Genomic DNA, 25,440 nt, shown 5'->3' with positions numbered 1-25,440 from the left:
CCCACATCACAATGGCATGCAGTGCAGTTTTTCATATAGCTTTTTGGCTCAAATTGGGTTTTGGGTAAGAACAAAAGTTGGCAAAAACAGGTTCTTTGCTCAGAGAAGAATAACTTCTGTTGATCAGAGATTTTTTGGAGAGATTTTTAATTAGACCAGTGCTGTGAAGGCTGCAGAGTCTAAGGAGTTCAAAACAGATATGCAAAGTACTTTTCAATTCCTCATATTTTATCATCATTTCAAAGTCAGTGGGGAGCTAAATCTCAAACTGATGCCATGGTTTAACTCTGTACAGTTGTGTTTTTCCTGTCAGGTTTGAGTCACTGTGGCCATCTAGCCCCTTCCTGAGAGATTAAAATGATGGGAAGCTGGAATACTGAGTGAATGTTTCTATTCAAGCATGGATTTGGATTTCCCCGTGCTTTCCTGTAAGCGTGTGGGATGGATGAGACACAATGAATAACTATAGAGCTTGACTAGGAGTGAGTGACTGAGTCACTTGCAGTCGCCATAGAAGATGGCTATAGAGTAAGGGTGACTTTTAGGCTCTACTTGGGTTCAAAGCCTGGTCCAGATTCAGTGATTAAAAGCCCTACAGGACACCTCAAACAGGGGGATAAAGAGGCTTTTAGGCATATCGTCAGCAGACATACTCTCAAACCATATTACTGATCCCACTGCCTGGTATTTTCGTGTCAGCCTCAGCAGTGGAGCCATGGGAGAAACACAAAAGGGAGTGAAAGTTCTTAGCAGAAGAGTACAATGCCCGGCTACCTGGGGAAGCACTGGGCTCAGTTTCTGCCCAAGTCATTCAGGACATACAGCAGATGTTTGCATAGATAATGCATAATTTTTGGTCAGCGTGTCCACCTGCATTACATACTGTGCAGGAGGTTAAAGAGAAAGCGGGATTGTTGTCTGGGTGTCTTATGCCTTACACTGGGACCAGCCGAGCTGGTGTGGATGTGTTTACATATATTGAAAAAAGATTTCTGTTTGAAAGGAAGGGGGAGGCAGACCAGGGAGTGCAGCTCTGTCACAACTGAGTTGCATTTTCTGTGAAAGCACTGTGCTTCCCGTGCATGCTCACAGATATGGCCTAGACCAAGTAGCAAAGTGACCTCTCTTGTCGGCAGTTTGTTGACTTGCCAGCGTGCTGGCAAATGTGCTCTTTCAGGAGCCTGCATTTACTCTTTGGCACCCCTGTATTCGAGGGTTTTGGGTGGAAAAGAATCGGCTGGGGTGGAAACTTAATTCTGTTTAAGAGATCAGCACAGAGCCTAGGCACCAGTTAAGCCCATTTTAGCTCTGGAATTTCTGTTGGCTTGTGATTCATAGACACCCAAACGTTTTCAGGAGAGTTGCAGCCTGTTTTAGAAGTCCCATGTACATAGGATACGATGCAATACATATGAACTTGTCTTTTTCTAGTCAACTTTCAAGTCTGTGGACTCTGGATCCGTGGGCATCATTGTTCAAAACTGCTGTCTTAAGCCCTGTTTTGAGAGAGAAAGGAGAGCATTAGTGATGTACAAACTGTCTCTCTGCGCAGGGACAAGGTTTTTTTAATTCCTATTGTACGTAGGAATGTGCCTACATCTGAAGGGCCGGGGGGGGGGGGAGGCGGGAGGCAGACACATTTGCCTTTACAGCTGTTGGCAGCAAAGAAACACAGCAAGACTTGATTGAAAACACCTATCTTATTGTTTTACTAACTGCATTTTTTTTCCTTTCTCATTTGTAGGTCTCAGACTCTGGATACTGGCTGTGGGATTTTTTTTTATTATTATTATTATTATTATTATTATTATTTTTGATTGGTTTTTTCCCCCTTTTCGGATGTGAATTGAAGGCCAACAGTTGAAGTGTTGGAAGCGAGTGCAGGAGGACACTCACCTTGTTTTGTTTGAATCCTCGTTTGCTGGGATACTTTCAAGCCCTCCTTCACAGTCATGTGGTCATCACAGCTGCTGTTCTTCACAATGCTCTTAACACCGTTAGCCCATGGTGAGTGAGAGATGGTGTACATTTGCCTGTGGGAAGAGAAGGGAGAATAGAAAATAGCGAGGATTTTGCCTACGTCTTTTACCTAATGGTGTGGTTTTTTTCCAGGATGTTGATTTCTCTCCCCACTTCTACCTCAGGTCTTTGAATTCCCAGGCTACATTATGACTAGTTAAGTCCTGAAACAAAGAACTCTGGTCACACATAAAGATTTCTGTTATTGAGTTTAGCTGCTATGTTAAGGCAGACTTCCTTCCTCATGCCTAAACCTATCCTGTTGGCTCTGTGTCACTGGGATTGTCTCTCCTGGCCTCTGCATGGAAATGAATTTCCCTTCTGTGAATACTGCTCAGTAAGGGGCTGCACGTCCCCCTTTAGCCACAGTTCCAGGGTGGGATCTTACTCACCATCATGTTAGACTGTGATTTCAACCATTGCAGTGGATGTTTCCGTGCTCTGCCGAAAGACGGAGGCTTCTATAATCTTAGTGACCCTGAGCCAAGAAGAACCAAAACCAGTGTAGTTGCCTTAGCCTGGCATGCTGTATAACTCACCCGGCAATGTGGAGTCATTAGGTGTAGCACCATGCTGCACAGCCAGGCTGCATCTGAGAACTGAGCTAGTAGCGTCAGGCACAGCTGCTGTGCTGCAGGGATGTATGAGCTCTAGCAGAAAAATTTGATCTTTTTATTAGTGAGGAAAATGTTAAGTGAAATCTGACACGTTTAATACTTTGGAGTAAGATTTTGAGGCTGGGGGTTGGGGTTTTTTGATATGAGAAACCCAAATGTAGGCCTCAGAAGTAAGTTGCCAGATTTCTTAAGTCCTAAAGGGTTCAGGAGCTCCTATTTGCAGTGATGGTTGCTAAATGCTTAGAGCAGAGCTTTGGAAAATCTGGCTGCCTGATTTTCCTGATGCCTAAATGGAAGGTGAGCTCCACCAAGGATCTCATTTTAATTACAGGTCAGTGGAAGCATGTTTGTAAATAACATGACTCCCTGTATGTAGGCTGTGGGCCCCTGCTTTTAAAATATTCATCAAACTTTTTGTACTTTACATGCACTGTGTATGTGCTAAGACACTAGAGCAAAATTTTACAGCAAAGGAGGAGGTTAAAAATGAAATACGTGTAATTGGCTGAACATATCTATTTATAGAGCACAACCTGTCTGCTCATATCACTTATAACACCTTTGGGCACAAAGGTTATCTGTACTATCGTTCTTCAAGCAAAACTCCTTGCTGACTTGAAAATTAGAATGAATATTTAAACTGAGGCAACCAGTTGGGGTGGAATGAAAGAGCTATTAGGAAAGGTGCTCTCCATTCTTCTCCAGGAAAGTTAAATGGTAAATGTTTTGTAACTTTATAATTAAACAATATTAACAGTTAAAGCAATTAACAATTCAAATATGCCTCTGGCAGTTCTGTTTTAAATTCACAATGCCACTGTAGCTGGAAAATCCTGCCTGATAGTCACAGTAAATGAAAATGTCACAAGTATCCTAGGAGTCGTATTATTCTACAGATGAGCAAACATCAGAGATGCAGAAATTAGGTGCCTGGAAATATTTCTACCCTTTATGTTCATCTACAAAGTAAATGTACAGGGTGGCTGCTGTGGTTTTTGTAGCAGTCAGTGATGGTAAATCTGACCACCACACATCTAACCAATACACGTTATCTTATCCCTATAAATCGCTAGTGAAAGTGCAGTAGAGGCTCACAGCCACCTTTGAACAGTGGAGAGTGAAGGCCAAAGGACTTGGTTTGGTTCTCCCTGTTTTGATCTCTAAGATTGGCCAGGATGCAGCTGCCATCTCAAAACGTTGGCCCGTTGCCTTTCTTGGGGGAAGCAGGTACTGAGCGTGTGTCTGGTTGTTCAAGGGTGATACATTCCTGACACTAAACAAAGGGAGAAGACTGCAGTTTAGCTGTGTGATACAATGTTCGATGAGTATGTTCGGTGTCACCTAGCACTGGGCAGTCAAACCCATCCAGTTTCCCATGGGGACTGAAGGACCTGCGTGTAAAAATCGGAGTTGTGTCGAAGATTGGAATAAATAGTCTAATGGGGCTTCCAAGGCTTTGAAATCAGAGACTGACTATCTGATGGCTTTCAGGTGCTCTCCCTTGCTGCCCTTCTCCCTGCAAGCACCTGCAGAAGGTTGCCTAAAGTGAATGGCAAGCTGGTATCAATGCAGAGGTTCCTGCTACCCTGAAGACAGTATATGTGTGTTTAAACGCGTGCCACAGCCTCACCTTGCATATAAAAATAGTCCGATTAAGCCCTGCTTTTTTTCCCCTCCCTTTTAATAATCCCCTTTCACTGCATGCAGAAAGCTTTCATATTTTATGTTTAACAGGACTCAAGCATTTGAGTTCCTGTTTCATGGGCTGGAATGACTCCTGTCCTGGAGTGATTGCTGGAGTTGATACAAACTACTTTTGCAGACTGACCTTGCTGCATCTCATTCCCTTTTTGAGTTTCCTGACAAAGTCCCTTCATCTGTAGTGGTAGCTACATTATAGACAGATTTCTTAGGCCAGTGATCTCATAAATTTGTTGTTTTTTTTTTTTTTTCTTTTGGCTGTTTTGGTTTTTTTGAGGGGGCTTTTTTTTTTAGCTATCTCATTTCTTGGAGTATATTGTGTGTCTTGGGTTGTGATGGCAGGTGTGGAGTCAAAGGGTGTATGACTTCAGTGATCTGCAAGATGAAAAGTAATCTTCCAGGATACTGCCCTGGTACAATGTCATCTTGTTGATAAGCTGTAGAAATAATGAAAGGGGAAAAAGTCATGAATTCTTGCAGTTTCTCGGTGATGATGTTAATCTGCTGTATCCTAAACGCACAGGCACTGTACTGTCTAGTTTTGCTCGGACTGCTCTGAATCATAGCTCACAAAAAACTGAAACCATGTGAAATACTTGAGATAATAGCAGATTTGAGTAGTGGATGCTTTTTTTACTGTTGCCCTTCACTTGAATGGAAAATAGCTTACAACTTGCATAGACAACACAACTTGGACCAGTGTGGAAGCCCCCAGAAAGCTATCCCCTCTTCTAAGCTCTGGCAAGGCCTGTAAATCCATCTGTTGGATAAAACTAAACCTGTTATACAGAATTAGAGAATTAGCCAAGATAGAAAGCAACAATACCAGGGAATAAAAAAAAAAAAAAACAACAAAAAAACCCAACCAAAAAACCCATCAGCAACAACAACAAAAAGAAAGGCTTTGTCATCCTTTGCAAGGGCTCTGCTATGGACAGGACTTTTGCACCCCTGCCTCCTTTTTGCCCCTGTTTAGAAGCTTTTTCCCAAAGCATCCCAAGGCCTGAACCCCCAGGAAAGTGTTCCTTGGTTTGCATCCCCCCATGTACACCTGAGCAAATTGATCCTCTTTGCCTGTAACAGGTGGATTTCCCAGAGGCTTTTTCTGGAATGAGCAGCTGTTCTCATCTTCCTCAGCCTTCCTCCCTGTGACCCCAAACAAAGCAGATTTCTCTTTACCCACAAACGAACACTGTCAAAGTTCACCCGAAATGAGACAGACATGACAGGCAGCAGCTCAGTTTGCGAGCTTGGAGAGATGTACACCTGCTCTGTCACATTGCTGTCATGCTCATGTGTGGCTCAGAGTTGAGATTTAAAACTTCCAGACTGTTGGACAAAAATAATACTAGAAATAAAAGGATTCAGAACAGCATGCTGTTCTGAATAGGAAGGATACCATAGTGATCGCTGTGGGGTGAAATTTTGCATGTCTCCAAACAAGTAACTTATTTTAGGCTTTGGAAAAGAACTGAAGGCCTGTTGAATGCAAAGATCTTTGTCATCCCATCAGATTGTTTTATTATTATTTATCTGAAAATTATTATTTTTTTTAAGGATTGTGTTGTGTGCATAATTTCATGATGGGTAGCAAAGAATGATTATTTTTTTGTTGCTGTCACTCTAATGCTTTAACAGTCTAATCCAAAATAGGACAACTACGTATTATTATTCAGATTAAAGCAATATTCCAAATTGCCCAGTTTCTGTTGGAGGCCGTTACAAATGCAATAAAATCAACAGGCATGGCAATCTGCCTGTTTCCTCTGATGCTAAGCTCTTGCCCTGCAGTTGTGTCATGAGAGTGAGCTGTCAGCATCCTGGTTCCTGCTTGGGCAAAATGTGGTGTGTCAGTTGTGAGTGTTGGTTCCTCCTTGGTCTTGCAGCTGCTTGGGGTTATTTTTTATATGTTTTAACCCTGTATTTGTTAATGGGTTGCAGGCTGTTCCCTCCTGATGATCCATGGAGTGAGTTAGTCATTGCTGCGATTACTTAGGTTTCTTAATCTTTTTCTCCATATACAATGTGATTTTTGGGGCTAGAACCACAGGCTTGCCCAAAGCTAAGCAAGACTGAAGCCAGAACAAGTTAGGCAATAATATAACCAAAACCTGGCTGAAATTACAGGAGAAACAACAGGTATCTGACATTGGAGCAGTTTTGCTATTACAGCTAGGACAGGCTAGATGAGAGTCATCTGATCCTAGAGCAAGATGCAGATGCAGCAAAGGTTTCTTAAATAACTTTGGAGATAGAGCTAAGTTTAAGCTAAAATAGGTTCTAGTTCAGACAAAGCCTGACAAGTCCTGGAGCCTGGTATTGTTATGAAGCTTAAGACCTACTACTGACAGTTGACAGCACCAAACTGGCAGGGCTACAGTTGCTGCTGGCCCAACTCTGACCTTCCAAAAAACAAGTTGCCTCCAAGAATTTATTTATGCAGAGTTGTGGCATAGCTGTAAAGTGACCTTCCTGCATTTAGGCACAGATGCCATCTTGTCTCTCCATATGAGAATTAGTTCGAGATGGGGCTGAACTAATTTATCATTTGCAGAGTAGAAAATGAAATTTGAAGTCCTTTCAAGCCATTGCTGCTGCAAGGAAGAGAGCCTCGTCTGCTGTCCTGTTCTGACTCTCTGCACTTCTGCACTATCTTGCTGATGTTTCTGGGAGACAACCATGGTGAGGAAGGGCTGCGTCTTTGTGAGAAGATGGTGCTCAAAGGTCAAGGTGATCTCTCTAGGCATTAGCAGATCCAGATGCCGAGCCAGTTTCTGTGGGAACAGTGGAAATATTTATTACTGAATAGCACTGGTAGTTGCCTGGTGACAATGATTCTGTTAATGCAAGCAGCATTATCTTTCTTGGGGGAATATATGATGCTAGCAAGCTGGTCCTCAGTGACAGAGTGCTGTTTAATGCGAGCTGAACATTTGCCTCGCTACTATTTTAATACAGTGGAAATACTGTCACTGCTTAAAATACATACTGTGTTTCTTTTATAGTTGTACAACTGTTATGTTAGCTAGTGAATGGTGGATAATTGCCTTTTACTACAATACTCTTTATGTAGTCAAAATGAAATACAAGAGACGTTTTATTAGTTGTGAAATAGCCAAGTTGACTTCCAGGCTTCTGCCTAACTTCATTGTTTTAAAAGATTAATCATCCTTGAAATATTTATAATATTTGCTATTCTTGGCAATTTGCATTACCTGCAGCCATGCCACCTTTTCCGTAGTGGAACAAGTGATCAAGGAAGGCTTTTCCTGATAAAAGGGGGTGGCTGTTCTATGCATATACTACAGTGCTTTCATTAGCAGCAGTGCACTAAAATCGGGAGTATTAAGTTCCCCATCTGATGACTGACCAATCTATAAGCTGATAGAGGGTGAAATTCAACCTTGCAAAGACTCTATACACCATTTAATTCTCACTTAAGCCATTAAGCAATGCAGAGGTCTGTGTGTGGACCCACTTCTTTCATGTCTAAATTTCACACTAAATAAGGAAGGAGATTTTAAGGGGATTTTCTGGTAGTGTTTTTTTTTTTTTCTTCAGTGTTTGGCAAGTGTGTCTGCTCATAGCATCTTCCTGTGTTATGGAGGGAAACAAGATCTTGTACTATTTTCACTTGCCATTTGTATCAAAGCACGCTTTCCATGGGACATGCAACCCTTAGCTATTAGCACAGCTCTAGTTGCAATGAAGCTGGAGCTACAGGATTTGAACTATAGAAGGCGGCTGGTGACTAGGGCCCAAATTAATGTGTGGAGGTCATGCTTTCCTATAGGCTTCTTAACACATATGACATACAGCTGCAGGCACGTGGGTTTCTTTCTGAAGCAGTAGAAAATGTGCTTACTCTCACAGCAATAGGAAGGGGGGAGTTGTGTTGCCCTGCAGGCCTATAACCTCCGATGCTTGTTTCATTTGTAACCGTTTCCTGACAAGACTAGTTTCTGATCTCTAGTGGCCAACTCTGTGCGCTCTGAATTTTTCTGTAGCGTTAATTAAGCCGTGAGACGTGACAGTATGTGAATTACAGTGTAGTAATTCACGCCCAGCACATTCAGGCACAAAGATGAAGGCCAAATGGCCTCTGTGCAGCTAAGTGTGAATTATTGTAGCATAATTTAATTCCCATTATATTTTACTGTGATTATAAAAATGTTTTTGTTAGAGAACATCTTTAAGAAAAGTTACTTTTTAAAAAACAGAATTGAAAAGTCAACACAGATCTTGTCACAAAGAGGGGTAAGTAGCTTTGGGAGATGAGGAGTTTCGCTGAATCCTATTTGTGCAGTTATTAACCCTAGGTAATGAATAGGTGTTGTAGTGCAGACATCTGCTGTCTAAAAAATGACCTAACTCGTAACTATTCATTTCATATCAGCTGCCAAGCAGTTGCTAAGTAAGATGACTAGGTTTATTTGTTCCTGACCTGGTCTTGATTTGATCTGGAAACCTTAGCTCACAACCAGTCTCTTGAGCCATCTAATCTTTTTCCAGTTCAGGCTATGCAAATGCGCATGTCAGACATTCTTATTACAGCCGGCGCGTTTGTTTTCGGTCCTAGCAAGCGCTGAGTGAATAGAGTTGTCTGCGGGTTGTCTGCGGCAGCGTGGAAGAGCACCGGAGGGACCAGGCTGGTATGCCTGCTCTGCTGTGTGTTGGGAAAAATAACCCAACCTGGAAAGTGGCTTGGTTGGTACTGAAGACAAAAAACAAAAGGGCGATGAATGCCTTAAAAATCTTTCTCAATTTTTCTTTCTCTTTGTCTTTCTACAAACCTTTAATACTCTTCTTTTTTGTTGAAGACAAAAGGCAAAGCTCATGCAGTTAAGGTTGCTTAAGGGTTACCAGGATAAAACCCTCTTCCCAATGAATTGTTTTTAAAGAAGTGAATGAAGAGCAGCCATGCACTTGGCACATTGTTCACTGAGATGACAGGATCTCTGGTGCAGTGCTTGGCTGTCTCTTGGGATTCAGGAGGATGTTGATTTTATTCATCCACACTGATCCTGGTGTGTCTCTCCTTCAGTAGTCCCTGGCTAGCAAGCACTATTAGCTAGCCCTGTCCCTGACTAGTCCTTGTCATAGCTAAGCGCCGAATAAATAAGCGATAGCCATTAAAAGTGGGCTCTTCCAAGGTACTTACTCTCTGAATAAGTTTTACTCATGCTCTTAGCAACTTCTAGCTGATCAGGATACGGATGGAGCCAGGGCTGTTTCACTTTTGGTGGGTATCTGGAGTTTAGGAATATTATAGCAGCCCAATGAAAAAACATGATAATTTTCCATGTAAGCAGTAAGTGTCTGTGGTATGATTACTACGGTTTGGCTTTAGATGTAAATACTTTAAAAAAAAAACAAACACAACCAACCAACCAAAAGAAAAAAACTGCCTGAGTTTTCCAAATAAACATTTCAGAATAATCTTTTTATATATCCTTTTGGAGTTAATAATCCTAAGCGACCAGGACTGAAAAATGTAGTGTGTCAAAGCCGACTAATACGGGTACAGGTGTCCCTTAGACAATACCTAGAGGTACCGTGGAGCACCAGGAATATTTTCACATCTGCAGCTATCTCTGCATGTGAGAAGACAGCTTGTCCCCTGTCTTCCTGGACATGCAGGGTACTCCAAAGGGACTGGTGTGGGGCAAGCCGAGGTTGAACGAGGCTGGTGCAGTAGTGGGTAAAGGAGCAGAAGTGGGCAGCTTCCCTTTCCTCATCCCAGTGAATAGGGGAGATGATTGCCTACCCATTCCTTGTTTGCTTTCGCCTATTGCGTTATTACCTGAGTGGGAAAATGAAGATCTATCTGGCTAATTGCTAATCCTACCTAATACTTTGTAAAAGCTTTATCTGGAAGTTTAGCATTATGTGGTGAAGATGTCAGGAAGCTATCAGGGGTTGGAGAGAGCCTGCTGTTCTGGGCTGTGTTAGAGGGGTTTGATGGATGAGGCTGTGCATCTTTTCCCCAATACTTGGTGAAGTGCAGGACCTGAAGACAGCTTCACAGCCAAAGTAGCTGCATAGTGCTAGGGCAGAGCCACCATTCTCAGCAATGCAGGTGGGGAGCCATGGCCAGGTTTTGAAAGTGCAGAAGCTTCATGTGCCCATCCTTCCCATGCAGCTGTAACACCTCTTTTGTGGATGTGAATATGCCCACAGATGGGATGTCACTCCTGTTTCTTTTCCTAATAACTTCAGCTAAGCTTAAACCATTGAAGTTGGAGAGAAAAAAAAAATTACTTCCAAGGATTGTCTGGCCCTAGTTCTCTCATCCATATAAGCTGGGCATGTTGAAGTACTTTAAGCTTAAATGAGAAAAGAGTGAGGGAATGAATTATGGCCACCTTCATTCTTGCACTGCCTCCTCAGTTGCTGCTAACCTGCTCCCACAAGTTCTGGGCAAATCTGCTGTTTTCCTCTGTTAGGAAGAGCACCCTTGGCCCAGCAAGAACAGCAAGCAGAAGCTTTTTATTGCAAATGAAACTGCTGATTGCCTAGAAGAAATCTCTAACGTCCATTTTGTCAACTCCACAGTCATGTTAAATGAATCCTAGAGCCATCTGATGTTTATTACCCCACGGCACATTTCACTGTTGTTCAGTTGGTTCCTTTAGTGATCATGATTTCTTGAATTGGTTATGTTGTTTGGTAATGTGGTTTTATTTGAATTTGGAAGAGGTCTCCTGCTGCTCAATGAGCAACTCATCTGGGAAAGATGCTCTGGGAAGGGAAGAAATTAAAAGCAGGGAGAGTTCAGAAGCTTTTCCCCACTTTGAATTTCCCCGATTCCAGGAAATTGGTGCTGGGCAGCCTCCCCTGAATATCCCTCCCAGTGCCTGGCAGGACCATCTCTGTTCTCTCATGAATCTGCTCCAAGCTGTGGGATGCTCAATAGGTTTTTAACCAACACCACACTGATGCTGCAATCTGCCCATTGCAGAGACCGTAGGACTAGGCTGGTTGGGTTTTATTTACAGTGCAGTATTGTATGCATACCGTAAACTCAAGGAATTGTAATCAGAGCAACATCTACTTTCATATATTTCCTTGTGCTTTGCTGCGTGGGGCTGCTTTCTGCAGTGCCTGATAGTGTTGGGTGCCTTGCTATGCATCCTGAGGTATGAGTTTGTTTCATGTAAGATTCATGGATGCTAAAGATCCTCCCCAGTCAGTCTGTGCATTAGAGTGGGCAGAGGAAGAGGTAAGGGCATTGTCACTCCCTCCTATGCCGTAATCCGTAGAAACTGAGATGCCTGATGGATTTTAGAAGCTCAGTCAAATTGTTGGTTGTTCTTAAATCTGCAGAACGTGGAGCCATAAATAAATGGCATTTTAATACTGATTTTTTTTTTTTTTTTTTTTTTTTTTTTTTTTTTAGGGTCTGATCCAAATTCCACGTAAATGCGCTTTGAATCTGGTCTGCTCAGCCAGAGGGGTTATTTTAGGGAAAGCTGGAGCATAACATGGAAGAGATCATACCCTGGGCTTGTCTTTCATAATCTTCTCTCAAATCTTAGTGCTTGCAGTGAGTTGACCAAGTTGTGGGCTGCTCCCCTGCCCCCAGACCTGCAGCGTTATGCTAGGTCCTTATTCTCTTGGGAGACTGTTCCCCTTCAAGCTCTTCTAGGAACAATTAGCAGTCATCAGTGCTGCTGATTTAAATGATGAATTCCCCCCCCCCCCCCCCCCCGTCTGCAGCTCTTGTTGCTGAAGATCTGTCTCCAATTTTTAATTCACAGTATTTTGTTTCTATTACTGAAATGCTGGAGGCTGCAGTAAGGGTTGATTTAGTATCAAGAGAGCAGATGACAGAAAGAAAACTAGCTTTGGTATGTCAGTCTTGTGTAATACTCCTCTCTCTAGCATGGTGGAGGGGGAAATGTGCCTGTTGGTTTATAAGCAAGGCAGTTAGACTGGCAGTGCTAGTTGCGTGGAGTTGGAGTGGGGCTGGCAGCTTAGCTCCTTTGCAGTGTCTCTGCAGGCAGGGAAAACCAGGGTGGTGCTCCACAAAGCCAGGGGCTGGTAGTAACCGTGCCAGCTGCTGCTTGCCATGCATGTCTCAAAATGCATCATCTCCCTTCCCCTAACATGTCTGCTCCTCTGCTGGAGGGGAGTATTCGGCATTGGTGCTGACAGGCCTTCCTGTGAGCAGGAATCCCCCTTATTCCTCCAGTGGAGGCACAGCTCCACTTTGCAAGACAGATTCATAGCCAAGTCCCATTTTTCACTTAAAACAATATTTTGCCAGCATCGCTGCTCACTTCTATCTGTATGTAATTTGTATCATGTTTTAAGGAAGAATGCGTACTTGTAATAGTTGTAGGAAAATCCGGGTCACTGAGTTTATTTTTGTGTGTGTATTTTTATATATATATATATATATATATATATATGCATGTGTGTGTGTGCTTTATATATAATTTTCACACTGTATATATAAATAAACCTATAGAAAGCTAGTCTATCTAAGGTTGGAATAATGCAAGGAACTTTTAACATGCCTTCATTTCATTGACGTGACTTGAAATCTGGCCTGTCAAAGCAATTCGTAATCTTATACACATATGCAATTAAAAATCTTACTATTAGATATTACTCTGGGGAAATTCTGAGGACTAAGAAATCTAATAATGTTTAGTTGTTTTCCTTAATTTGATTGGGAAAAAAAAATAATTTGGCCTCTTTGTCAGATGCCAAATACATAATGAATTTGTATCATCAGCAGACACCTTAGAGTCTCTGAGCCCTGCTGACAAAAGTGCTTGGAAGTCATGTGTTACAGTATCAGACAGCTATTTAAAAAAAAAAAAAGTACTTGCTTACCTTTATGCTTGTGTCTGACAAAATGGGTCTGGATGTAAATTTTGGGAGCTGATGAGCTCTTATTTGTGAGAAGCTATTTTGGCATGTCCTTAGCATTTCTGCCTCTTCCAACACAGAGCAGTTGCCGTGAGGCACTGCAAGCATGTCCTTGCATCCTAACCGCTACAATCCTTGTTTCAGACTGCGTACCTGAATTCACAGGAGCCTTAGATTAAAGGGGTGGAAGACAGTAAGATGGAGGAGATGAGGCACAAAATGGATGAACCTGTGCGCTCTGCTTAGTGTCCTTGGGGAACTGAATTAAAAATGGGGGCGGGAATCTTGTTTAGTAGAAACCCAAATGGTTTAGACTATTTGCTATATGCTGTGATTTGTAGCACTGGTGGCAAAAACTTACTAGCAGGCCCCAGAAGGTGGGACTGCTCTATTTTGATGCCTGGCTTGATGTGGATTCACATTTTGTCCTGTGCACTCTTTGCCATGGTAATGCTGGCTGTCCCCCATTTACCTATATAATACCTGAACTCTTCCTGCCTTTCTCTCACTAGGGTGTTGAATTGTGGTCTTTCTCCTCTAACCAGCCAGCAGTTTTTGCAAAGCATAGTAACTTAATTATTTAGGGTCTGCACTGATTAGCCTCACATCTTGAGGCTATGCAGACTCTCAGCCATGGAACATCTGGTGACAACCCTGTTTCTTGGGGCCCTTTGCACAAATACAGCCTCTTTCTTTTTTGATAGTAAATATATGACAGATGTGAAATTCTCCAGCTCTTGGGGGAGTGCTGACATGTTGAACTTCATTATCCCTCATTGGCTGGTTGGCAAAATGCAATCAAGAATAACTTTTGAGGAGGGCTGGCATATCCAATATCACTCTGGAACACTATTATGGTGAGAAGCTTAAAGAAGGACAAGCTTAGGGCACAGAAAAGTTGATACAAGGGGATGGGATCAGTCTGTCTAGCACTCATGAAAATGCAGTGCATTAAAAAGGGTAAACTTTGAAGACAATTGGAGCTGTGAGGTACAAACCTCTGTGAGAGTTAGACTTGTGACCAGTTTAGGTGCCGGGACCATTTTACTACACTTCACCGCAGTGTGTGGATTTTTTTTTTTTTTATGGTTTACTCTGGGATATGGTGATCTGAATATCTTACAGAGGTGGTAACTGCAGAGCTGCCAAATGTTCCTTAGTTTTTATATTCATTGGTGATTATACAGTAACAATGCTTAAACTGCTACAGCATTACGTGTGAACCCAAATACACATATAAGATGTAGAGTAGCCAGATATACTTCCTGGAAAGTAATAGAAATGCTTGTTAAAGCTTTGGGGAAAGAACTAGGTAGAGCTGGAAAGCAATAGTAATGCTAGTTAGAGCTGTAGGAAGAGTTACAGCAAAGGTATTTTTTCTGGGAAAGCCTGGGGGAATGTTTGTTTATAAAGCTGAATATGTGGCTTTGACAACATTAAAAACAACCCAACAAACTATTTTGATTCAGAGTTTGCTGTGATGTCTCAGGTGAGTTGCAAATCTCATGGCTTCGTGTGTCTGTTCTTTTCTTCTGGTCGGGCTCCTTGTCTTGAAATATGTTTCCTGGGGTGACCCACCTTCCCTCAGCAGGCTAAGAGAGAAGGTGCCAGACTTGACCATTTAAGTTAAGCTGTGCAAAATGAAGACCATGTATGCAGACGCTACAAGTTCCTCAGTTCTTGAGCGGAGGGGTTGATAAAGTTCTGCTTTTATTAGATTATAGAGTTCAAAGCAAAGTTTAGGAGAAAATCATGCAAAGAAAGTGCATGAACTGTGAAAGCTATGTACTTCATGTCACTAAAATGATGCTATTGTATAGTAGAGGGAGTGATGGACTTTTCTCATTATAAAGACCCTTAAATAACTTACAAACATTATAATCAACTTTCTTTTTCCCTCCCTCACCTTCATTCCCTTCCTGCTTCCCAAACAAGGAGCGGAGAACCCAACACCCATCCCCACCCTCACCCCCCTTAAAATACCAAACGCTGCAGATCATCTTGTCTGCCAAGAGTTGTCACTGTTCCTCAGAGACTGTCTCCAGGGTAACTTTGTTTGCAAGGTCCTCAAGGGGATGCTGCCCTTCAGACTTTGTTCTAGGAAACAAAGCTTGTGCCTTACGCCCTCAAATACATTGCATTATAATGCTTTGAATATATCTGAGCACTCACTTGAACCCTGCAGAACACACAAGACTGTCATGCCAAAGTGGGGCAGGATTGAACAGGTGTCAACAGGATGTCTTGCTAGCAAATGTAACTGCTTATGTATTAAAATAGACATTCAGTGAAGCAAGATACTGGCTTGAATACAGAGGTATCTGGTTTAAAAGCACGCTCTTTGTTTCAAGAGCTGTGCTGTTCAGAACAGTTCCTCTCTTCATATTGTTCCTTGCTGAGTATTAATTGATGACCAGTTAACTAATTGACTCCCTTTCAAATAGAGAGCTGTAGTAAATAATTTATTACTTGACTAGGAGGTTATGTGACGGCTGAGATTGTTGGCATGACACATGCAATCTGTCCCTTTAGCAGGAAGAAAGGAACATAGGAAAGCATCTTACTTAACTCTTCTCCTGCAACTTCAGTGCAGATCATACATTGACATCAGTACACTTTTTTCCTGACATACCTGTGTCCAATGCAAAAAGACCTGAAAAGTCAGAAAACTTGTCTGTCCCTGTACTTTTAGGAAATAGTCTGAAGAGATTTCTGTGGTGGTCCGTGGGGGAGATACTAGTTAAACTTTATCATTCTGAAAAGATAGCTTGTTTCATGGGCAAGGGAGATACTGGAGACTGATTTCTTATTTTGGATTCTTTCTTTCACTGGAGAAGCTAGTAGGGTCTGTCTCCACTGCCAGGCTGCTCACTTCCATGAAACTTGCAGAAATTGAATTATTTATGCTCTCTGCCCTTTTTGCCAGACAGGGTTCCAAATGGACAACAAGCTAAAAGTGGTTAGGGGGATACTGTCCAGCAGACATGGTCTGCAAACTCACATTAGCTTCAATACCCTTGGAGAACGAGCCAGAACGAGCAAAAAAAATCATCCCTTCTGATATGCAGTTGGTTCATCGCTGCCTGCTGCTTCCTTGTGTGGATGGCATCTGCTGACCCAACTTCTTCCCCTTCTCTGCATTAGCAAAGTTGAGGAGAACTGTAGGGGTCATAGTCCTCTCTTGCCTTGAATGTCAAAAGTCAGTGTTAAGGGAAATGTGGGCTGTCGGTGTAACCCTACAGGTTCAGTCTAGCACTGCAGAGACCTCATACATGTGCTTCATATGACCATTACAGCATGAGTTTTTTTATAGTATTAGCTGCTGATTGCATATAATCTGTCAACAGCACTCATGGCTGAGCAGAACGAGGATGCTGTGGAAGTCTTTTCATAGAGCTGGGGGGTCTATAAGGCAAATGGTATGGCACCATTAAAATTACGTAACGATGCTGTTGAAATGAAACCCTATAGGGTGCTATTACAGATAGGGCTTCATTTTCACAAAGTTTCTGGACTTGACACCAGTTTCCTTAATTTGACACCTCTTTGTTCAAACAGAATATCAAAATGGCACTTAAATTACACTGTGAGTGAAGAGCTTAATAATAACAACCATGCAGTGTAATGTGTTTAAATTAAAGCACAGTGTTGTTTCAGTCTGGGGTTTCAGATTTAACTTTCAAATGCTTTTCATCTCCGTACTGCAAATTTGACAGATGCCTTTTATTGGTAGAAGGTTGTAAAGACTATTTTCATTTGCCTGACCTAAAGGACACAGAGTTTATTTACATTTGGGCAGGAGTTTGTAGCACAGTGAATTAGCAGTAAACTGATACTATAGTTCTTGTGTTTTTCAAAAAATAATTCCTCCCAGGCTTTGAATTTTTTTTTTTTAAATACCATAATGTATTTATACAAAGGATTTTTTATTTTTTTCTTCCCCCTCCCTAGACAAAGAAATCCCGTTTTCTGTTCAGGACATCATATGGAAATTTTCGCAGACTAACTGGCAACACTCAAAAAAAAAAAAAATCATAAAATAGAAACAGAATAATGTTCTTTGAGGCTGCTTTTGTGTCCTTTTGGATCATAACTTGAATGCCTTAAATTTCACATGTGTAGAATGTATCAACGTTGATTTGCAGACATCTGGTGTGCTGTGTACCTTATGGATATGCTTGCTACTATTAGTATTTGTATCCTGTGCTATTTTTATTTTATTCCACCTTTAATTCTGCTGCTAATACAAGCTTAAATCTGCAAAGGCAATAATGAAAAATTGGGTAATGTTAAAATTCAAGTGTCCTTGGCATGGTGAATCTGACTAAATGGCCCCCACTGCTGAGGTGGTATAACTTTATCACTCACGCTTGTACTCTAAAGTCTTAAGAGCCAAAGACTGCTTGCTGGATAATTGTAGAGTATCTAGCACAACATCTTTGCAGGCTAGGTACTCTCTAAGTACATTTCATTTTTCATTTCATTTAACCTTCCTTGTGCCAACATCTATTTCTCTCTGTCATTTGTTGCTATTTCCATCTGCTTTGTGGTGGTGGTGCGATCAACTATTTTATCTTCCCTGCAAACATTTCTGCATTAGATTTTTATGGATGCTGTGGTTTCTACTTGACGGCTTCACATGGGGGATCTGCGTGAATGCGTCTGAAATGTGGGCAGCTCTCCTTTTTTGGTAACAATGTAGTATTCTTACATGATATGTACTGAAACCTCAGAGCTGGCACTTGTAGATGCGAGCGGTATTTTAGTAAGTGAAAAGCAGAAGTTAGAGTGAAGAATTTGAGGAGGGAATAGGCATATGTGTGTCTTAACGCTCCTAACACAGTAATTCTTCACAACTGTGGTTTCAGCTACAGTCTCTCCTAAAGGTCACTTAGCTGTTAGAGGGAAGCAAGGAATTGTCACAGTAATGCTGTAAATCTGCCTTTGGGGATGCTGCACAGCAGCAGCATGAATGGGCACTACACAGCACGCTGGATGGGGATTGATTTCTGAACTCATCATGGTGTGCTTCATGTGGGACCGTTCTTGATCACCGGGTGCTTTCTCCTTGGGCGATCTCCAGGTAGGGGAGAAGGCAAAGAACAACAACTGTAAAACTCTCGTGCCCTGACACTCTCTCCCCCTTTTTGCCTAGGCTCAGAGGGTTTATTTGGTCATTGATTAATCCATTTATTTTCAGAATGGGCTGCCTACTTTCTCTGACTGATCTTGGATGATGATAAATTGAGGAGGCAGTCCTTCTCAGAATAACACTCTTTTTGGTGTCATTCCTTGCCCTAGGTGATACTTTTCTGCCTGGTGAATAGAGTGGTGTTACAGGGTGGTATCTAAAGAGGAGCAACAGCTGGTCTTTGTGTGCATCACTAGAGATGGGAGAAGCATATGGTATCGGGGATATTGTTCCCCAAGGAACTGATATAAAAACAGCTAAACTCAACCTTGTTGTTCATTGCATCCTAGTGCTTGCTAAAGTCTAAGCTATCCTCTGCTCCCTTCCCACCTCTGTGGAGAATGATCTTTGGGTATGTCCAAGCAAATTGTCCAGGAAAAAATATTTGGTTTAAGTAAATTCTGCCTTTAATGGCTTTTATTAAGTATTTGCCTAATTTTGGATCAGTTAGTTTAATAGCAAGCAGGGTCATCATCAGAAACAGTGTACACTCATAGATCCCTGCTAAGATGCAAATAGTTTCTGAAACCCTTGACGTTAAAGACAGTCTATAAAAATGCTGAAAACTTTCACAGAGGGAATAATTCACTTGACTCATGATTTAAAAAAAAAAAAAAAAAAAAGATTTCCTATTTTGAGGTTTGACATTTTTCCTACTGCAGCATGATTTTTCCCATCAGAGTCAGCTGTTGGCTGAGTTTTGGTGGAGACATATTCAGTATGTGCTTGTTAAGAAAACTCTCTATCATTGTGAGGGCTCCTGGAAACCTCTTACGTTTCATTTGCCCTCAGTGGATGGAGAAAAACAGAATCACATGAAAAATGTGATTTTTATGTTTGATGGCCAGGCCAGAAATTTGAGCAACATAAGAAGCAAAATAGTTCTTCTAAATCATTTGGGGGTGGGGGTGTCAATTTTCTAACTAAGGGGAAACTGCTAACCAGGAGGAAAACTCTTGACTAAAACCAGCTCAGATTAAACTACATTTCATCATGAGTCCAAATGAAATGTGTTATTTTTCCCTTTTAGATTTTTTTAAAAATTATGTTTCAGTCTAGCATTCTCCTAGATTATTTCAAAATAAACTTCCAGAAGGTACTTGATGACTTTAGAACTGATTTTTGGTGACTAGACTAAATGAAAAAAAATTTACCATGTGTTAGGCAGAAAAAACTCATCTGCATCACTGAAATTGGCATCATTGACTTATATCTTGTGATATTTTGCAGCATGCCTTGTGATATTTAGTGTTTTTCTAAAAAGACCTACTATGTAGAAATAAGTGATTACCTTAGGCTTTCAACTTCTGTTTAAAAATAAAAAATCTGTATTGCCCTCAATCTAGCGCAGGGAGCCTTTTGAAGACATGACTTAAAGTTGCTACCTCTCTAACACAAATAAGAATTTTGACTTCGGTGACTACAAATAGCGATGTGCGTGTATCTATGAAGTTCTCTCTCACAGTAGGCTTTGTTTTGCTTTCCTGTTTGCTTCTTGTGAGGTTCATGCTACTCTTTAACTTAACAAAAATTAGGGTTGTGTCATAAGGGTTGTGGTCAGTGGAGAGAGACTTACTTCTCTGGAGGCACTGCCTGCATCTTTTTTAACCCGAGTTACATGAGTAATGGCTTAAGCTGTCAAGGATGTGAGGTTGATAGTGGATGCAATTAAGTAATGGGAAAATCTCCCTTACAAAGCTGGTAGGACTGGGCTGTTGCATGCACAAATCCTAAGCCTTCAGTTACTTTTCATGCTCCTTGCCTTTTCCTCCATTGCTGCCTGTCTACTCTTCTTCAGTGCACCCCTTCATCTCTCGCTAGCAGCCTGTTGCTTTTGCTTCTCCTTGAAGGGCTGCTGGTACATGTGGCAGAAACATGAGCTGGGGCAGGGGGCTGGAACAGCTAGGAAAGGTGATGAGCTTTGAGAGAGATTACAGGGTTTTAAAATAAATTAAAATTAAATGAAATTACCTATCTTAGGTGGGCAAGGCAAATACTTTCAAATTTAGGCCTGTGCTGATGTGGGCAACACTTGAGGAATATGTTCAGTTTTATGAGGTGATTTGCCCTGCACTTCTTAACGCTCTTCTAAGCCTATTGTAAGACAAAGTTGGTCAGAGTGACTTACCCAGAAGAATAGATGGGGAGCAGCAGAAGACCCCAAAGGCTTTCATGACCTGCAGCGTCCGAGCAATGATCTCCAGTGTCCATGGGTGCCAAAGGCACACGAATGCATCCTTCCATGATACACTTGATAGCTTTGGCTGACTTGGACTAATGTGTCAACTGACAGCAACTGGCGTGTAAGCAACACAATTAAGCTGTAGACTTCAGAGAGAGAGAAATTCAGACCTGAATAATAATATACTCTCTTTAATTTCCTACAAATCCTATGGTACAACTGGCTGCAAAGTACATCTGTTTCAGTGTGTATCTGAGTGCAGAACTATGTTGCTGTTACTGGCTTCCTCAGTCTTGAAATACCAGTATCTTCTAATGTAGACTCCCAAACAGTGGGACGGTGCAGTGCAATCAGAAGACTCATGGAAAAATGCAAGCTCTCGATGCTAACCAGCTTGTAGGAAAAGAGGTATGAAAGCACCTTTACATGTACATCAACACTGAGGAGAGATGCCAGAAAGGTAAAGGAGTGCGGCATGTGTGTATTTGTCAACATAGATGTCTCTAGAAGTCTATTATTAATTAGAAAAGTGTTCCACTACAAATTATGAAAATTAGCAGGAGACTGATTTCACTTACTCTCATTTGCTCTCATTAACACTTTAGCATAATGTGCACTTCAGTCAAATAAAGAATGGAACCTTTTTTGTGCCTTTTGAGAGTGCCTCAAAAAGGGCCTTGATTTATACTCTACTTTTTAGCCTAATTAAAACTGATGATTAAAACATGCAAGTCCCTTAAGATGACTGTGCTAAAGTGATTTTTTTTTTTTAATAAGCTGAATAATGTTTAATGTTCAGGGTAAAACTGTCTGAAAATGGAATTACAGCATCTCATTATGTTGTGTATTTAAACTTAAGTAATTAACATCAACACCACCACTGATTGTGGATATTCTTGTGGAAGATTATACACAGTTACTGAAATCACATATGAATGACTGTTCAAAAACACACAGCCTTAGGCCTTGCATCTCCAATATCAAATAACAGGGTGGAAGCCCTCGTCTCACCTGTCTCCTGTCTCCCCCAGGAACTCATCAGACCTGACTGTGTGCCTGCCATGCATTTTGGAGATGCAATCGCTGTGTGCGTAGAAGTACCCAACTGAGGTTTATGTTTGTTGGGTCTGGTAGTGATGGGAATCAAGGAGCTGCAACAGCAGACATTAGATGTGATATCTTGTGGTTTTGGTGACTGGATCTTGTGCTATTTCAGGCTAACTGCTGTATTAAAGCTGCCTTTACATGCTGATTTAGTCTTTGATCTGTTCTTGATGACACTTCTCCTCCACATCTTCTTTTAGAAATCTCAAATTTGCCATTGCTGTTTGGAAACGCAGTCTTGCATTTGTCTGTCTGCATTTATGTTTTTGCTGCTTCCACTCTAAGTACAGAGGGGCTTACCGTGCATAAGCAGAGCTCAGTCCCTCTTCTCCACACTCATAAGGGCTCTTCTTTGCAGCCAGACTACTTGGAAAAGCAGAGGCTGGGTAGGAGAAGCTGAAATCTTGGGATGAAGGGCACTGATCATATGCTGATCTTCCTTCTCCTTGATAGCATTGTTTCCAGCACTTCCTGGGGCTGCACAGGGGGCTCTCCACGTGCATGGCCTCTGTGGAGATACATGTGTAGGATGGCAGGAAGCAGGCAGGCCATCATACACGCTTTCCTCATTGGTACTATAGCATGCTGCAGAAGTCTGCAGGAATGAGCCCTTGGTGATGGGTTCCCAACCTGTGGCTGTTGTACAGTGCGAATATGTGTTTTAAAATGCTGCACTAGCACTCCTGCTTTTTATGCGCTGCTGTCGTATTATTTGAGATGAAGGGCTCTGTTTGGCTGTCACACTTACAGTGCATGATTTGGTCTGATTTGATTTTGGTTAGTGATTTAGACAAGCCACATCACATGGCTTATGGATGCAAGAGACCAGGCAAAGCTCAGTCTTGTGAGGTGCTATAAAGCATCCTTTGCCAGAAGCAGAGTAATCTCATTGCTGGATGGCTTATATGGGAGCTCTGGGCAGCTCGAGTCTCACAAGATCAAACTCTGAGGATTACAGCCATTATTCCAAATTTTCAAGGCATTGCTCTGGGTCACATTATCTACGTGTGATGGGGGAAGCGGGTATAGTTTGTGCTTGGGGAAGCAGAGACAAACATTAACTCCACTGCCATTTTATAAAAGCGGTTGCAAACCATCTCTTGCAAGAAACATGCACGTACAAAGAGAGGCAATGCCAAAACGTGTGTGGTGGATTGTTAGAGAGCCTGGTGTCCACAGCATCTCCAGTGATGTGGCAGGGTCTGTATTTAACTCAATGAACAAGAGCAGTGCTTTACCGTTGTCAAATTATGTCAAGAATTCAGCAGGGGAATGAAACCTTAACCTTTCTTGCTGCATTGCATGGGGCTGTTTAAAGGATTTTAAATAATGAGACCTGCTGAAAACAATTTCCTTGTATAAACAGAATATAAATGCTGTAAGTGCATGGCTGGTATAATCTTGAGGCTGCTTTAGCTTGTTTGCCTGCTTGACTGGGAACTGTGTTAAACCAGACCCTCTACAGTATATCTCTTAGATCCTTTACTCCCAGAAACTGCTCACTTGTTCATTCTTGGGCAGGAGTGATCAGATCACCCCTTTTTTGAGGACAACAAACCTATTCTGTGTGCTTCAGGGTCTTTGCCATGGTAGTATCCAAACACTTGGCAATATTGCAGGGACCGGTGTAAGACTCAGATGTGCTCTGCTCTTTGCCTAGCAAATGAACTGTGATGACTGGAGACCTTGCTCCCATTTGGTTATACTAGTATTTTCTGTAGCTCTGAGATGGATGGTGTGGCCAGGCTGTACATACAAAGGTAACCCTCCAAAACAGGGTGGCTGCCTCCAGTTGACTTACAGGATATGGTCCTTGGCCCATCCTAAGCCCTTTGCCTTACCTAGATGTTGGGAGAAGGTTGTTGCTGGAGCTGAAACCCATGCCAGGAACAGCGCTAACAGTTTGTATGTGGATGATCATGTGCTAGTGTTTGTGGCAGTGTCCTGGCCTTGTTTAATTCACTAGCATAACTGTAATCTCAGTGTTGGGATTGATTTTTTTTTTTTGGCAGCATTTGCTCTGTCTTGCATATATTGTATTCTCACATTGCCCTGCATTTGTACGTCAGAGGAGCGTGCCTTGGCTTGCACCGACTGTGGCGATTTGCTCAGATAGATAGATAATCCTGTGTCAGTTTGGAGCAGTTCCCACTGCTGCACACACAGCACTTGGGGATACCTTGTTTTTACTCCAAAAAACCTGCGTGACCAGTGGTTTCTGGAGGTGGCTCTGCTTTGCTGTGCTCTGCCCAAGTGAGCTGTGCCCTGCAGCTGCTGATTGACAGCTGCTCTGAGGCCTCGGTGTGACAGTTGACACTACATTGAGTGGCACCAAACCAAAATCCCCAAAGGAGACCAGGAAAGATGATCTGGAGAGCAACTGGTCGCTGGGGTCGTATCTCCCACAGAGCTACGAATGCCATGGAGGTAGGACCCTGCACTGTGCCTCTGGGCCCAGCTGGCATCCCTCCAAGGAGCCCTGTTACCCTTTGGGTTTTGCCAGCAAAACTCTCCCTGTGGCACAGTTCCTGCTGTCTTCCATACCAGCACACCTGGGTTGAGATGCACAGATGAATTTGCTAATGGGCTCTTAGAAAATTTCAGGTCATTGTTTAAATAGCTGGTGCTGTTCTGTGATGCGGACAGGGAGGAGGACGGACTAGGTGATACAATAAAAGGAATGAAAATGCTAATGTGGGAATATTTTTTTTTTTTTTGGTAGAGATGTAATCTGCATGTTTTCACACTTAACTTCCTTGAAAAATAGCAGGTTTTAGCCTTCTGTGCTTAATAGGTTGCAATGAAATGTAGACGTGGGTATCAAATGAAACAGAATCTCTAATTTTGCTTATTTGAATTATTGTCCTTGAAACAAATTATGTTTTCACTCTGTTTTATATCTAAAAGGAAATCATAATCCCTCATACATTTATCTAAAACATAATAGACTTTTGTTTCTGCTACTCACTCTTTCTTCAGGGGGAGAATAGGTATTAATTCTGCTTAGAGTTTTGCAGTTGCAGTTTAGCACTCCTTTATACAGCAAGTGTTGGATTAGCTCAAGGCTCTTGGTTTCATTGTTTGGCACTTTAGGACATGAAGACACTCTTTGAATAGGTGTAAATAGCAGTTTATATGCATGGTAAGTGTCGGGAAGCCTGGATTACTGGGAAGCAGCTTCTGAAACGTGCAGTGTATTCGAGTGTTGTGGTAGAGAGCCCATGTTGTGTTAGTGGTGTATCACGTGCATCCACATTGGCTGCTCCTTCTCTTGACTGCCAGAAGGAGTGAAGGGAGATAACAGAAGGAGAGATAAAAATGTATGTCTTTGGTACTCTCTGGCTCAGCTTCCTTCACATGCTGTGTGGCTCTTTTGACTTTAATACATGGGTCAGATCTGCAGAGGCAACTCACCAGTGGCTTGCCTCTGACCTCATCCCTTAGGACTAAAGATCATGGCGATTTGCTGCCCTCTAAGAGCCGGGGAGGTGTTAGCTGTTGGGGAGGGCTCGGGCAGTGCAGGAAGAACTGGGAAACAGACAAGTTCAATTTTGAAAGTGGTAGAAAATGCCCCCTATTCTCCTAATAATCTTGCAGTGTGCTTCTGAATATAATTAGTGCAACATTCATAGCTGAAGAAGCAAGTATCTGATGAGAGATTGCTTTCTTTTACTGTTTTGAAGAAGGCTAATGATTTAATTTTCCTTTCACCGTTCCTATTATGGCAGTTAAATAATTTAGTTGTT

General features: G+C 42.0%; 1 protein-coding gene across 5 annotated transcripts in view; it reads left to right on the top strand.

The window, feature by feature from the left end:
• The window catches only part of ADGRL3 (adhesion G protein-coupled receptor L3), a 512,006-nt gene that overhangs the window by 183,098 nt on the left and 303,468 nt on the right, over positions 1–25,440 (top strand). For all 5 annotated transcript variants that reach the window (XM_076336963.1, XM_076336965.1, XM_076336964.1 and 2 more), the window contains exon 3: positions 1,745–2,007. In XM_076336963.1, coding sequence (XP_076193078.1) covers positions 1,953–2,007 — 55 coding nt within the window. In that variant the 5' untranslated portion in view covers positions 1,745–1,952. The remainder of the gene's footprint in view (positions 1–1,744; positions 2,008–25,440) is intronic.

The sequence above is a fragment of the Aptenodytes patagonicus genome, chromosome 4, assembly GCF_965638725.1.
Source record: "Aptenodytes patagonicus chromosome 4, bAptPat1.pri.cur, whole genome shotgun sequence".
NCBI lineage: Eukaryota > Metazoa > Chordata > Aves > Sphenisciformes > Spheniscidae > Aptenodytes > Aptenodytes patagonicus.
This window is presented reverse-complemented; position numbering and strand designations above follow the sequence as displayed.